The sequence below is a fragment of the Hibiscus syriacus genome, unplaced genomic scaffold (assembly GCF_006381635.1).
Source record: "Hibiscus syriacus cultivar Baekdansim isolate YM2019G1 unplaced genomic scaffold, ASM638163v2 tig00111273_pilon, whole genome shotgun sequence".
Classification (NCBI taxonomy): domain Eukaryota; kingdom Viridiplantae; phylum Streptophyta; class Magnoliopsida; order Malvales; family Malvaceae; genus Hibiscus; species Hibiscus syriacus.
Window position 1 is genome coordinate 2,036,670 of NW_024063040.1, and position 16,557 is coordinate 2,053,226.

Sequence of the window (16,557 nt, forward strand, 5' to 3'; positions counted from 1 at the left end):
GTTGTACTTTCACGTTTTTTTCTTCTGCTATTCTTCATAAAGAATGGTTCATTGAAAGAGGTGAATGCTGGGATTTCGGTGTTGAAGGATCAGATATCACGGTAGATCTGCTAAAGGAATTGCTTCTGGTTTTCGTTAGTTGTTTCGGAATGGAGAGTTGAAGCGTTGTTTTATTTTGGATGGTAAGCGTCGGAGGGAAAGAGGAGCGAAGTGAAGAGAAAGTAGGAGAGGTGGTAGTTGCAGATGGTGAACGGAGCTCCGGGGAGCGATCATAAAAGGCGGTGGCGTTTGTAATGGAATGGCAGATCTTGTTAGCTACTGTAATGCCCAACATGACATCGACCAGGTCTTCCCTTTTACCATTCTACTTTTTTTTGTTTTATAGTTAACCTTTAAGATTTTGTTTATACTTTATTCGTATTCTCAATTTCGTTATTAACTTTGTTTCACATTCAAAATTTCCCTCAAATTTTCTGATCATGGGAAGAAACGAAGGGTTATCTGGAGGAAATTTTGGATTTTCTTCTATTTTTTGGAATCTTTAAGTGTAGCATTAGGTTTCTTATTTCTAGTTTTTTGGAGACTTTACATTGCTTGGAAGATTATTTTTTTTTTGGAATCTGATTTAGGAGAATCTGCAGCACTGTGCTTGAGAATGTTGAAATTTTGTGTTATTTATTGGTTATTAGAACCGGAAAAAAAAATGGTTGGCAGCTTTAGTTAATGAATTTGGAAGGTGCATGCTTTATTAGGCTGCAAATTTTTTTGATCATGAAATTAATTTCTTGATGTTTTTATCCTTCTGCAAATAATCTTTGTACCTTATGTAGGCATTAATAGCTTTGAAGAAGGTTGCTCAGCTTCTGAAATATGGACGCAAGGGAAAGCCTAAGTTTTGTCCATTTAGACTTTCTAATGTAAGTTTGGTTCCAACTTTTGAAACCTCTGTTACATTCTTTTCATGTGTGGATAGTACTCTTTTCTGCTTTATTAGATGATGTGAAAATAGAGACAAGTATGCAGTGATTTGGTATCTTTTGTTCCTAACTTGACAAATATTTAATGACTCTGTTTTTATTTTCCTTTCCTTTTTTAAACTTTATTTTAATCTAACTGACAAATTTCTGCACTTATCAACTGTTCTCTTTTTAAATTGCAGGATGAAACAACTCTAATCTGGATTTCAAGCAGTCGTGAAAGAAGTTTGAAGTTATCCTTAGTTTCTAAAATAATTCCTGGACAAAGAACTGTAAGATCTTTATGTTCCTTTTGTTGCATTTTTATTTTAATATATGACTAGAAACATGTACACCCATTATATTAGGAAAAGAAAAAGAAATTTTAGGTAGTTTGTTTAGAAGAAGAGTGTATTATTTTGAAATATCGAAGTGCTGACATGACCTTGATGCTATTGTGTTAATTAATTTCTTAAGTTGTGTTCTTGATTGAGTTGGTGTCTGGTTAAATCGGGACACCATTGAACTTTGATATTCTGTTTGTAGGTAGATGATAAGATATTGTTTATATTTTTTATTCTCTTATATGTGTCTGTTCTTAATTTAATGCATGGTTGGCTTCTAGATTTGCAAGGAAAAAGTTGAGGCAGAGGTGTGGATTGCAGGCCTCAAAACATTAATTTCCTCTGGTCAGAGTGGACGCTCCAAAATTGATGGCTGGAATGATGGAGGCCTTTACCTTGATGTAATTCCATCTTCTTTTGACTTCTTATGACTAGTCTTTGTGTTTTTTTTCTGTTTGATGAAGTGTTGTATATAATTTTATTTTTGATATAACCACTGGTATTCGTCTCATTGGCCGAGTAATCCATATTAGGTATTGCTGTTGTTACATGTTCAAAATGCGAGAAAAATTTGCCTTGAATTATTGGTTAGTCGTGAATCAAGACCAAAACTATCTTTTCAGCTCTTCCTGAACAAGAATAAAGTCTTTATGTAGACACCTTTACTTGGTTGTTTGACAAATTTAGGTGGGTTAACTTTGTATTTAAGGTTTCAGTGGCTTATTCCTAGTTATTAAAATTATTTCATTTATAGGCCTAAAAAAATTATGCTTAATTTTTTTTAAACTGTGCTACTATTATAGCTACAGTTAATCATGTTTACCATAAATGTTTATCCCTGACTGGTTCCAGGATGGCAGAGATCTGACATCAAATAGCGCAAGTGACAGTTCTGTCAGTGCCACTCGAGATATTAGTTCCCCTGAAGTTTTTGTCAGTTTTAACCCTAACACTTCACCTAAGAGTTCACAACCTGATAATTATTTTCATTCTAAAAGGTCACATGCAGCATCAGAAGGCACAAATATGGATGTAAAAGGATCTGGTTCATATGCTTTTCGTGTTAGTGTTTCTAGTGCCCCAAGTACTTCTAGTCATGGTTCTACACCGGATGATTATAATGCTTTAGGGGATGTGTATATATGGGGTGAAGTTATCTTTGATAGTGCTGTGAAGGTCGTTGCTGATAAGAATGCCAATTATTTGAGCATGAGGGCAGATGTACTTCTTCCCAGGCCTTTAGAGTATAATGTAGTTTTAGATGTACACCATGTAGCCTGGGGGTCAAGCATGTTGCCCTAGTTACAAGGCAAGGTGAAGTTTTTACATGGGGTGAAGAATCTGGAGGACAACTTGGCCATGGTGTTGGAACGGATGTTATTCAACCTCGTATTGTTGAATCATTGGCTGTCACTAGTGTTGATTTTGTCGCCTGTGGTGAATTCCTTGTGCTGTTACAATGGCTGGAGAACTTTATTCATGGGGAGATGGAACTCACAATGCTGGGCTACTTGGTCATGGTACTGACGTCAGCCACTGGATACCAAAGAGAATTTCAGGTCCTCTTGAGATTGCATGTAGTAAATTAATTGAATAGTTTAGATATTCATTTGTTTATGTTAATTCATTATTGTTATTTTTTTTAATTTAGATGCAAGAAACGGGAAAGGAGGAAGACGATATTGATAGAGCATTGTTGTGGAAAAAAGCAAGACAAATGGAAAAAAGGAGGTTATAACCCGAATGTCCATATTGTTGTTGATAAAATGGTAAGTTCTTGTGAATGTTCTTACTTTATTTATTTTTTGCTTATTTTAAACTACTTTATTTGTTTCCATACTTGCAATAATCTTATTATTATGATTAAAATTAGTCATTTTAGTACTCTTTGATATTTATATATTTCACTTTAAATAAGTATAAATTATATACTTATTTCATATTTTTTACTTAGGTTGGCGATGGAAAGGAAGAATACTCGGATGATGACATTGATAATACTCGCAAAGAATGAGTATCTTATGTGGAAAACTTTATTATGCCGTGATATTTTGTAATCGACATATGATTACAATATTTTTGATAACTTAATGTTAATATATTGTATGCAAATTGATTGCTTATATATAATATGATATATATATTTAGTATTATGAGACATTAAATGTGATTTAGTTTGATTATTTGTCAATATATAATATATATATATAATTTACGACATACAATCACGACACACGAATGCGTGTCATATTTTCTAATGATGTGTGCTTCAATGACACGTAATGTAAGTCATAAATGCGTGTCATAAATTTATGAGACACAAATGTGTGTCGTCTTCATTTATGACGGGACTTTAATGATATGCAATGAGAGTCATAAATGCGCGTCATAAATGTGTGTCATTGATTTATGACGTACAATTGCGTGTCATCTTAGATTTATGTCGGTGGCTTCAATGACGTAAATTTGTGTGTCATCTGCACCCATAGATGACGCAAATTAGGGAGGAAGTATTGACGATGGAAGATCGATTTCTGGAAGTTGTGTTTACTCGGATGGCAATCTAGTAATGTGGAACTCAAGGGAAACATAAAACGGTGTCGAGATCTACCCCCGAGGCAGAGTATCGAAGTTTGGCAGATGTTGCTTATGATATAACGTGGCTAGATGCTTTGCTAAGGGATATGAAGGTGCACGTTCGAGATATACCTGTTGTGTGGAGCGATAATACTGGAGTGATAGCAGTAAGTGCAAATCTTGTATATCATTCCAAAACCAAACATGTGGAGCTCGATGTTCACTTTGTTCGAGAGAAAGTGGCGGCAGAGAAGCTGAAGGTGAATTATGTGCCCTCAGAACACCAAATTGCAGATGGCTTCACTAAGCCTTTAACGAAGGAGTATTTTGCTTGTTTTAGACACAAGTTGGGGGTACTGTCATTAGAAGAAGTTGAAGAAGGAAAAAGTAGGGTAAAAGATATATAAGTTATTCTTTGGCTGATATTTTTTGTATGCCAGCTCATCTTTGTCCGTTAGTTAGTTGCATGGTTGTTATTGTTTCTACTAGTGTATAAATACAATATCCGTAGAAAAGATTTACACGATGAATAAAGCATTGCTCCTTTAATCTCTCTTCTTGAGTTGCAGTAATATGTGTTGGGCGTAATGTTCCATATTGAGTTGAAGTAATTAGGCTGTCTCTCGAGTATGAGATTATTTCTCGTACTCGTACCCAGCTGTATGCAAAAGATTGCACACGGATTCTCATTATCATTTTCTTGAACTTTATACCAACAAAATACCGAAGCATATTAAAACCGAATTGGAGGAGTTGTATTATTTCTTTCCATTTTTATTTACTTATTTTGCTCAATTTTTTTTTTTTTTTTTTGCATTTTTTTTAGATTACAATGATTTTATTATTATGTATTAGACCAATTTGATAATGGGTGTCACTTGGATCCTACCTGTCAACCCATATGCATTAGTTTCTCTCGATACAGCTTGTACCTATGTGTTTAATTATTATTTTTTTAATTTATGATGTATATCTTTAGGAAAATAATTAAGAAAATAAGATTAGTGATAAAAAAAATTTGAGAAATGAGGATAGTCGGAAATTAATTAGGAAAATAACATTACTGTTATGCCGGAAGTTAGAGCCATCACCTCCTATCGGGATATTGCATAAATCATCATGTCATGCTTACAGCTTTCTTTAAAATTTTTAATTTACAAGAAGGTATCAAAGATTCATGTGTTTTAAAAAAAATAATGTGATCCTCATATTTGATACGTTAGTACTATAATGATTAACAACAAAAAATGTCAGACAAAATATTATATTATATTTATTTTCTAAATTACAGAATCATATTCAGAAAAAAATAATACGAATATCACATTAATTTTTTTAAAGTAATGGGGTTCTAACGCCTTTTTGTCTTTTTAAATTTATAATGTTGAGATTCAAATGGAAAAAAATAATAATAGAAAATGTAATTTTAAAAAAATCTCATTTAAGGGAACGAAAGTGCTGCCATGACGAGTGACGACCTTTGAAATCATCTTTTAAAGGTTATAGTTTTCTGAACATCATGTTTTAGTCTTTTAAGTTTCATTTTTTTCATTTCAGTCCCAAAATATAAAATCAAAAAATTGAAGAAAGTAGCCGGCGGGACATAAAGACTTCAACGATATCATCCGCAAAAAATATGCCCACTTCGACTTCAACTGTAGCAATGATCCCATTTCCCTAATTCATTTCGGACCTTTCTCATTTCCAAGTTTTTTATAGAGGATTATTTCTCTAATCAAACTTATATATTTGTTTAATATAATAAAAATATTATTAAAATATTTTATAATTAATTGTTTATAGATGCCAATATCTTACTTTACAATGAAAGTACAATTCAAAATTAATAGAAATTATAATTTAATATTTTAAATAGAAAATATATAGAACAATCTAAAATATATGGTAATTTTGAATTTTTAGGAGCGACTAACTCCATCCGCTACCCCTTCGATCCATCCTTATTTAGAATGCCTTCCCCGGACATCAATTAAGAAATATGTTCACTATGCTAATTGGGTACGTTATGCATTAACTAGTCTTCTTCGGTACTAATTATTGTTTATTGGTAATATATCTCTCTTATATTTTAATCTAAATATGTAAGTTAATTATTTTTTATTAATATAAGATAATATTTAAAAAGAGTCTTCATCTTTTGATAATGAATGTTCAAACACTCTTGTAAATGACGTGTTCGAATTCGAAATCTCTAAAAATAACAATCGTTCTTTTAACGATTGAAGTCGGTTGCATATGAGTAAACTAATTGTGACTTAATCATGTCTATTTCTTGTATCCTTTAGCTTAATAAATTTACATAACTTTGAGGGGCAAGTTCAAAACAGCCAAGAAGAAGAATCCAATGGCATGGGCATGGCTGAAATCTCGAAGGAGAATAGAGCAAAGCTACCTGCATTTAGAATAGTTTGGTATAAATTAAATCTGCAAACAATGCTGGGATTATCTAAAGAAAACAATCCTCTTTTAACATTTAATCACTCCCTAAGCTCAACTTATATTAAATTTGACTAAAAGAGGAGATCAAAGATTAAATTTGACCCATCAACAGTCTCTTTAAGAAATATTGAAACCAAAGCAAAAGAGACGCCAAGGACTTTGATAATGAGTTAGAGAAACAATTAAACCAAAACCCTCGTGTTGCTCTTAAGAATGATACAAAACATTTATAGAATGGTTAAGAAAGCCCAATCCCTAAACATATCTTCCAATGCACCGAAACGTTGTCTTTCGGTCAAGTGGAGAGGATGGGGTGCTCGAAATCAATTGAATTTTATTTGAACGAAGAAAGATTTTTGTCATTGTTCCATAAGAATAATATAATATTAAACCAACCTTGTAATAATCTGCAGAGCCGATGGGGGAAACGAAACCCAAAGTGTTGTGGGCCAGGACACAACAATTAGGCTGCCACGTCTGTGTGTTTTCTACTCAACTTCGCTGTCTTTTGTCTTTTCTTTATTTGCATAAATTTCAAAGTACCAAAATGGATTTTCAAATTTTAAATTCAAAGCAATGGAGAGGGACAGTGACAGCCGAGAAAAACCGACAGCCTTGGGTTTGCTTTAAGGAGCAAAGTAAACACTTGTGGTTGTGGTGGATCCCACCCATTCCAATCCGTTTTCCCCCTCCTCCTCCTAATCAAATACCATAATTCTGTTTTCTAATCAAATATTAATGAGCATGATGTGGACTATTACAATAAATCAAATACCATAATGATCCATATTAATCAGATAATAAAAGTATAATAATTAAAAAAAATATTTTAAATTTAAATTTGTTTCATCAATAAAATAATTTATTAATCTTATTTCTAAATATATTTTAATAAAAAGAGTCCCACCCTATCAATTATTTAGAGAATTAATCCCTTTACTTTTTTTTTGAAAGAACCTTTACCAATTTTTTATAAACGTTCTAATACGTTTGATTGTATTTTTTTTTTAAAAATGATTGTATCAATGGTAATATGACGTGAATGGGATGATTTATATCAACGTCAATAATAGCAGCATAAATTTTTACGTTATTAGCAAAATTCATATTAATAATCATATCAACTCATCATCATGATAATTGAAAATAAAAATATAATTTATATCAAATTAAATTGAAAAAATCATTAAAAAAAATTAAATTCTAATATAATAAAAAGGGCTAAACTTAAAGTTATACCACTTAAATTTAATACGCCTCAAATAATGGAATCGATATTGGCTAAAATGATTACAAGTAGTGAGATTTGAAAATATTAAATGACAGATTGATTGAGGAAAATAAATTAGTCAAATCAGGAAAGACAGGAGTGGCCATTGGCAAAGACAGCGGTTTGGAATTAGAAGGCATATTCAGTCAAACTCACCTTGTTACTGTGAGCTAATAGCTAGTCTGTCATTCGACTCGGACACTCTGTTTCTATCTTTTTCTTCCATTTTAAGCTCTCCCTTCCTCTCCCAATCTTAATCCCACTCTTCATCTTTCAAAAAAAAAATCTCTGTTATCGTCATCATCTCATATCCATGGCCGAGAAGACCCAAAAGTCAGCCGCTGCTCCGGCTGAGGAAGTTACTGTGGTGGTGGAGAAGCCTGAAGTTGCCGAGAAGGAACCACAACCGTCACCGCCTGCTCCCGTTCCGGAGCCTGAGGTGCCCGAGAAGCCTGCAGCTGTTGCTGTTGTTGAAGAAGAAAAGGAAGAAGCTGTTGTTGAAATTGATGAGAAGGCCAAGGTTGAAGAGAGTACGATTACTGAATCGGTTTCTTTCAAAGAAGAAACTAATGTCGTTGGTGAACTACCCGGGGCTCAAAAGAAGGCTCTTGATGAGCTTAAACAGCTCATTCAAGAAGCGCTTAACAAGCACGAATTCACTGCCAAAGAAGAAAAACCAGTAGCTGAGAGAAAAATAGAAGAAGAAAAGAAAGAAGAGGTAGAGGAAGAGAAACCTGCTGCTGCTGTTGAAATTTCAGAGGAGTCAAAGGTGGAAACGGAAGCACTCGCCTCTGTTGAAGTTAAGGAAGAAGAGAAAACTCTTCCTCCACCACCTCCAGCTGATAAGCCGACTGTCGAGGCGGCGGCCGTGGTAACTGAAGTGGTTGAAAAGGTGACAGCCGTAGACGATGACGGCGCCAAGACGGTGGAGGCAATCGAGGAGTCTGTAGTATCAGTCGCCACTCCTCCCGCAGAAACAGAGGAGGCCGCCGTTGAAGTTGCTCCTCAAACCGAGGAGACAAAAGAAGCTAAAGTTACACCGCCACTGGCCGAGGAGGTCTCTATATGGGGAATTCCGTTCTTGGCAGACGAGAAAAGCGATGTGATCCTGTTGAAATTCCTGAGGGCAAGAGATTTCAAGGTAAACGACGCATTCACCATGATAAAAAACACTGTCCGTTGGCGAAAAGAATTCGGTATCGATTCCCTGCTTGATGAAGATTTAGGAAATGAATTAGAAAAAGTAGTTTTCATGCACGGATTCGATAAAGAAGGTCATCCCGTCTGCTACAATGTGTATGGAGTATTCCAGAACAAGGAGATGTATCAAAATACTTTTGCTGATGAAGAAAAACGAGCCAAGTTCTTGAGATGGAGGATTCAGTTCTTGGAAAAGAGCATTCGTAAACTTGATTTCACTCCTAATGGCATCAACACAATCGTTCAAGTGAACGATCTCAAGAATTCACCTGGACCGGCCAAAAAAGAGCTTAGACAAGCCACTAATCAAGCCCTCAACTTGCTGCAGGATAACTATCCAGAATTTGTGGCCAAACAAGTATGATTCAACTCCTTATATATATTCTGTAATTTCTTGCTAAAAATTGAGTCGTCATCGATGATGGGTTTTGGATTTTGAAGGTGTTCATCAATGTTCCATGGTGGTACTTGGCTTTCAACAGGATGATCAGTCCTTTTCTGACTCAGAGAACCAAGAGCAAGTTTGTGTGTGCAGGTCCATCCAAATCTACTGAAACCCTCTTCAAGTAAGTGGGTTTCCAATCATTTCCTTGTTTGATCATACATGGATATATTGCTCATTTCTTTCTATATAAAAAAAACAGATATATTGATCCTGAACAAGTCCCGGTTCAATATGGTGGACTGAGTAGAGAGGGTGAACAAGAGTTCACGGTGGTGGATGCCGTAACAGAGGTGACAATCAAGCCAGCAACCAAGCACACCATTGAATTCCCGATAACAGAGGTATGATGAAAACATTTGTACAATTAGTAAATACGACTTCAATATATGGAACTATATTTGCTGCTTGAATTTCCAGAAGTGTAATCTGGTTTGGGAGCTCCGAGTTGTGGGATGGAATGTCAGTTATGGTGCCGAATTCGTGCCGACGGCTGAAGATGGGTACACCGTGATCTTGTCGAAAGTGAGGAAAGTATCGTCCGCGGATGAAACCGTGATTTCCGATAGCTTCAAAACCAGTGAGTCTGGGAAAGTTGTTCTCACCATTGATAATCAAACATCAAAGAAGAAGAAGCTTCTTTATCGATCCAAGACCAAGGCTTACTCTGATTGAAGACTACAAAGGAGAGTGTGTTCGGATTTTGTTGTTGTTGAAATTTTAATTTATAAATTTAGAAGCTTTGGGATTTATTTTTATATTTTTTTATTAGTTAATTGGGATTTTGGTTTTATTTGATCTTTCTATATATTGATAAAGATGGGATGACAATGTGTGCAATGTGAAAAGGGATCTGTTTTGTTATTGTGGAACTTCATTTTGATTCTAAAGCTTGCGCAATTTTATTAGGTATTATTTTAACAAAAAAGAGTTTAGGTTAGAAATAGACATGCACAAAGTCGGATAAAAAATCGATCCGGATCGGATAAAAATCGATTTGTACCTCATCTCGAAAATCATAATCCCTCGTATTCAAATCTTTTGTTTATCCATGACCAAAACATAAAATAAATTATAAAATAAAATCATTTTTATTACGTTAGATATTAAATCCGAAACATGAAAAATGAGAAGTGAATTGTATATATGCATAGAGAGGAAGCAGAAAGTGAAGTTATGAGCATTAGATCATTACTTAATACTTATTGAGGTCCATATTGAAAAAGACATAAATTATAGAGGATAAAATGTGGAATATACTGATTGAAAGCGTGATTGAAGGGGCATGTGGAAATACAAGAATTCGGTGAATTATTATGGGTTCGGCATCTTTCCATATATCTGTTGCAGGCGTTGGAAGTAATCATCCAACTCCCCCATTTATGGCTTTCCACTCCATAAAGTTAATCACCCCATCTCCCTTCCCAAATCTTTGCAAATCCATTGTATTCAGTATTTTCTTAGTTATCAATAAAGTAAACACATCCTATAAATTTAAGCTTTTTTAAAAAATAATATTATTTTTTATTATTAAGATCATTCAATAAATTTATGTTATTATATCTTTATATAATTTTGGTATATGTGATAACAAAAATATGTTTGTCAATGAGTATTGATATAAGTGGATGAGATTCATGAATTTGAGTTTGTAAGGCTAAATTTGAATCCTACCACCGTCACTCTTGATGGACAATCTGTAAATTATTAAGTAAATCCTGGTCCTAGACTGAGGAGTCACCCCTAACCTAAATTTTCTCTAAAAAAACAAAATTATGTTTATATTATCAGGTTTTGACACTACTAGTAATATCATATTTTTAATTTAAATTTTTATTTATATTAGAATATAAAAAAATGTAATTCTAAATTTAAGATTAACTTAAATGATCCTAGATTTCATGTACTAACACATTCTTAGCATGAATTTATATTATAGACTATGGAAAACCTTTGTATATTCGTATGCTTTTTTTTATTAATGTACATTATACTAATAAGATATTATATGTTTCAGGCGGAATATAAGAAGGCCAGTGGGGCCATGCCTCCAAAATTTAAAAATTATAATTTATACCCTTAAAATTTTATTTTAATTTACCTCCCAAAATTTTTAAAAATTCAAATTAAATTTAATTTTTTAATATTCTTAATTAAACACCTCTCGTAATTTTTTAAAAAATCTCATTAAACCTCTCAAAATTTCAAATATTTTAGTTAGCCCCTAATTTTTTGGGTTAAAATGTAAACTAATCCTTTAAATTAAAAAATAATAATTTAAACCTCTAATTTTTTTAAAGTTTTAAGTTGACCTCCCCAAACTCTATTATCAAGTTCCGCCACTAATATGTTCAAAGATAACTCTCATACCCCTGATATTTATAATGCTCATATTTAGAATATCAAAGAATAACAATAATTCTTTTACTACTGAAATCACTTGATTCATACATATAAATTTTAATACATTATTGTACTTATATTTTTTTTTATAGAAGTAACTAATTTTATTCAAAATTGTAAATATCCTAAATTACAATAAATGTTTACAATCACAATCGTAATTTAAGCACATAATTAAAAAAAATTCCTATAATTACTGAAACAAACTAGTAACTTAAGATCACATAAGGAACATACCAGGAAAGATTAAATATATCTAATAAACTCGAACAAAGATAGATACAAACATATCTGATTGCATCGGTAAACGAACCACAAAAGGGATGAAGCTATCGAAAGACTGTCGACAAATCGCAAATCAGACTTGAGTTGTGTGAAAAGCTATCCACGAACACAAATCGGGTATCCAAATCCAATCCAAGTCACCAACGGAAGAAAACTATGTTTTTTTAAGAGACATTTTAAGTACCCTAGATTCTTTCTTGTACTTATTTATATCAACCGTAGGTTTTACACTTATAATTCAAGTATTTTTTAATATCATATTATACTGCATCCGGAATGATATATTTTCTTCAAAATCAAATTTAATATTTGAGCATCGCTGTCTGTGTCTGCCATGCACGAGGCCCAGTACCAAGTGTGAATTGATTTGATTCCCCACCATCATCTATTGCTCTGCACTTTTACCTAAATACACCGAAAAAATTGAAATTACAATTATTTCTAATTTTTTTAAAAGGCAATCATTTATTTTAGAATGAATAAAGATGTGCTTTATGAAATTACAAGTAGACCCACATAAAAAAGTTGCTGCCTCACACGAAGTCTTAGTTTTAAAATTTTCTTTTATATAAGAATTATTAGACTGAAAATTTTATCTTTCAGTAGACTAAATATTTTCAAATAAGAAATTTTTTTCTATTACATATCTCTATTTTTTTTTTATAAAAATCACTAATTTTATTCGAAATAAAAAATTTATTATAATCATAAATTAAACATATAATTAAGATATTTTTCTATAATAACTAAAAGAAAACTAGTAACTCAAGATGATATAAGAATCATACAAGGAAATATTAAAGCCTAATCAAGAAACTCGAACAAAGATAGATATAAACAAATCTGATCGCATTGACAAACGAACCGCAAAAGAGAATAAAACTAATTAAAGACCATATACAAACCGCAAATCAGACTCAAGTGATGTAAAAAGCTATCTACGAAAAAATAAAGAGCATCCAAATCTAATATGATGGTCCGAGAAGATCAACAATATAACATATAAACGTCATCTTATCAATCGTGACTATAGCAAATTCACCCTTAGAAAAACGATAAGTGAAAACAACGGTCTAAATATCGAAAAAGGTTCCAAAAGGCAGAAGAAAAAAATGCTATAAACGCAGATGAAAACGTGTCATACATGCAAACTTATTGAAAATTGAAAAATAAAAAGACAATAAACAATACTAACGGTCGACAACTAATATTAAAGCTGGTGTAATCGCCGATCAAAAAAGATAAAAGGAAAATGAGATAAATAACGTATCAACGAGAGAAAACTATAATATATCCTTAATTTAACCATTTTTCAATCTTCTTTTTTTTTTATATTTTTCTCTTTTGGTTTAGCCTATGGGTTTAGGAAATAATTATTTTTGAAACAACCTAAATTTTAAATTCGCCAAATAATTCACGTCTCATGTAATTTAATTAATCTTTTGAAAAGATGAAATCGATCAATAGTGAGTGTCTAACAAGCAAGGCCAAAAGTAATTAACCAAAAAGAAATCAATACGACAAAACTCTCACCATGATGAGAATTAAGCTATTAACTTGGGTTTTACCGTTGGGAAGGTGAAAATATAGGTTTAAATATTTATCTTAAACACTTTAAATATAATAAAATGAAACGTAATTGGAGGATTTTTTTTCCTGAATTTAAAAACAAAGAGGGAGATTCAATATCATAAAAGATGGATAATGGAAGGATGTTGATAAGGTAGGTTTAAATGCAAAATAAAAGAAACTCCCGACCCACCTAAAAATTGAAAGCTCAACGAATCCACACCTTTGAATCAATACAAGGTGGCTCTTGGCTTGTATGAAACCTTATTAAGCACAAGTAATCACGATGAGTTAAATTTTAAATATTTGAGTTAACTATCATTTATTTATGCTTGTGTTTTATCTATTTTTCTTTATCGATTTCAAAAAATATAATATATGACCACTTTCACTACGAGTTAATTGTTGTTAATTTTTTTATATAATTACATAATTGGTCCCTTTTATTTATATATTCTTTCAATTTAATCATACTTTTAATAAATTGGGACTAAAGAGATTTGAATGTAGATCCCTTGAGAGACCAAGACCAATATTTGGTCTAACATAGATAACATAATTTAAATATTTCGTAATTTATTAAAAATTAAGATTAAATTGAGAAAATATGCAAATAACATGGACCAAATGAGTGATTATAACAAAATATCACGTCTCCTAATCTGTTAACTTTTAACGACAATTAACTCGTGCTGACCATATCTTAATTAAATTAAAATGAAAGTGGCCATATCTTAATAAAATAAAAATGAAAGTAACCATCTCTTATGTTTTTTGAAATTAGTGGAGAAAAATGGACAAAATATAAACATATGTGATCAATCATGTAGTTAACCCTAAATATTTTTATCATAAAGACTCACATGAAATGTATTGTTTGTTTTGATTCAGAAATCTTGTAATTGTGAATTTAAATTTTTATATGTTACCTGGTTCAAAAAGAAATTTATACGTTATCAACCCATCAAATAGTCTCAGTATTGGAAGAGAATATTGATTTTTCTAAAAATTTGAGGTTCAAGCATCGACATATACAAGATGTGTGTACATTATCAATAGATTAAACAAGTTCTAAACAAATATTACCTTCTAATCAACTCAAACTATTCAAAAAAAAAATCTTTATATGTTATAATAAATCTTAAGAATTTCATAAGTGAAATTGGATGAGTTTTTTCTTTATCGAACAATTTCTATTTAGGAGAGGAGAAAGTGGAATTTTGCTCATAATAAGTATTGGATTCATAATTTATGGAGAGAGGATGTGCCAATTGAGGACTTTTAACACCATGCTTATTGTAATGCTCCGGAACCCGAGTCAGTAGTTTCGACCAACCCGAAATCATATATTAGAGCTTATTAGATTAAATAGATCAATTCTAGACCAATTATAAAGGGTATTGGGCCTAAGATAGGCCCAAAAGTTAAGTTTAGTGATAGTTTTAAATTAAATAGGAAATGAGAGGGACCTAGATAAATATTTACCCCTAGCCTATTTTAAGGTTATAAACCTTCCCATTCTCCAGAAAATTCCACGCAAAAATATCCTCTTTTATTTTCTTTTCCATTTTCTTCTCTCGTTTCCTTCTCATTAGTAAACCAAGGTGAGATTTCAAGCTAGATTGGAGAAACCAAGGTAATTTTCTTATTCTTCATTCCCTTAGCATCAATTAGAGCCATTAATTTATAGTTTTGGTTAAGTTTTTAGAAATGAGTTTTTACGGATTTTTTAAAAATCAAGTGTTTTAAGTCATTTTAGGAGAACGTTTGAGTTATAGGGAGTGTATTTAAGCTTTATTCAACACCTAGTTAAGTAAGTGATCCATTTCTATACCTTGATTAGTTAAAGAGGTTGAAGAGAGAATTCAAGCCAAAGAAAAAGGAAGAGTGGATCCCTAGTTGACTCAAGAAGTGTTCTAGCATCCAAGGATCCAGGTAACACACTATTAGCTTTTCCATACCAGTTGTAGAATAATTTGAAAGAGGCTTAGCTTGAAAGTTAAGTTTAAGCATGTTTAGTATATTTTTATGGTAGATTTTATGTTTTATGTTTTTAGTATGTATTAAAGGCTTATTTATGCTCCCATAATATCAAATAAGACTTTAAGAATATTTGGGGACCTCACTAGAGTCTTTGGATTTGAAAAATAGATGTTTTCGTGCTTGTTTTATGGCTTATGCAAGTAAAGAATCGATATTATATGGATAGTATCGATACTTGTTCTTCGTTATGGGGTAAAAATGAGTTTTCTGGGTTTGAGTATCAAAACTCCCAGAAAGTATCGATACTAGGCAGAACAGAATGTTTAAAAGTATTAAAACTTTTGCAAGAGTATCGATACTTTCAATCTATTTTGGGGAGAAATGTCAGTTTTTAAGGGATTTAGACACGAGGTACCCCAACACTTCATTATATCATCAAATAAGACTTCAAGTGAAATAATATTAATGTAAATTCAAACTTAGAAACTAAATAATTAGGGACAAATAAGACTAGCCTTTTTTGATGCTCGGGAAAACGACCAGGACACCCGAGTTCCTTTAGAAAATATAGCATATTTGAAAGTATAGATGCATTCTGGATATATCCTTAGGTAGGGCGCACGAACCTTAAAACTGACTAACTAAGGTCAAGGCCTGACACTCGCAAGGGGTGGTTAGTCAGGGTATGGTGTTTGATGCAAAATTTCGGGGGCCATATCTCAGTAGACTAGAGGGGTGCGTGAGCTCCGATATGAAGTAATCCCTCAGCCATACCATGATATCTACAATAGCATAGAGATTGAGTATCAAAAGGATATTCACTAAGCATATCATATCAGTAGACTTGATATTTAGCCTTTCAGTGATATGCAATTAGTCTGTTTCAGCTATTAATGTGTCGCTGAGCTAGTTAGCTTAGCCTTCGGATTGTTTTCGTGGGCAGGTCAGTAGATCCAGCAGGTGAGGAGCAATAGATAAATAAAAACCCATTTCAGACCAGTGCAAATTTAGAGTATGTCTCAGTATTTTTGAAAGGGCATGTATATTTGTAAACATTATTGTTCAGTT

At 32.4% G+C, this 16,557-nt stretch overlaps 2 protein-coding genes and 1 long non-coding RNA gene across 3 annotated transcripts; all 3 read left to right on the plus strand.

Moving 5' to 3' along the window:
- The first annotated feature begins 312 nt into the window (after nucleotides 1-312).
- LOC120157590 lies at nucleotides 313-1,250 on the plus strand. Its single transcript, XR_005519152.1, has 3 exons — nucleotides 313-346; nucleotides 831-917; nucleotides 1,160-1,250. It is a non-coding gene; the product is annotated as an uncharacterized LOC120157590 (long non-coding RNA).
- Nucleotides 1,251-1,304: 54 nt separating this feature from the next.
- On the plus strand, nucleotides 1,305-2,602 carry LOC120157635 (PH, RCC1 and FYVE domains-containing protein 1-like). The gene is made up of 4 exons (XM_039168715.1): nucleotides 1,305-1,345; nucleotides 1,451-1,460; nucleotides 1,582-1,701; nucleotides 2,153-2,602. Exons 1-4 carry the CDS (start codon nucleotides 1,305-1,307, stop codon nucleotides 2,600-2,602), a joined length of 621 nt encoding a protein of 206 aa, XP_039024646.1.
- A 5,210-nt stretch (nucleotides 2,603-7,812) lies between these two features.
- On the plus strand, nucleotides 7,813-10,139 carry LOC120157674 (patellin-3-like). The gene is made up of 4 exons (XM_039168737.1): nucleotides 7,813-9,165; nucleotides 9,249-9,373; nucleotides 9,452-9,593; nucleotides 9,670-10,139. Exons 1-4 carry the CDS (start codon nucleotides 7,921-7,923, stop codon nucleotides 9,922-9,924), a joined length of 1,767 nt encoding a protein of 588 aa, XP_039024668.1. The 5' UTR covers nucleotides 7,813-7,920; the 3' UTR covers nucleotides 9,925-10,139.
- Nucleotides 10,140-16,557: the final 6,418 nt, after the last annotated feature.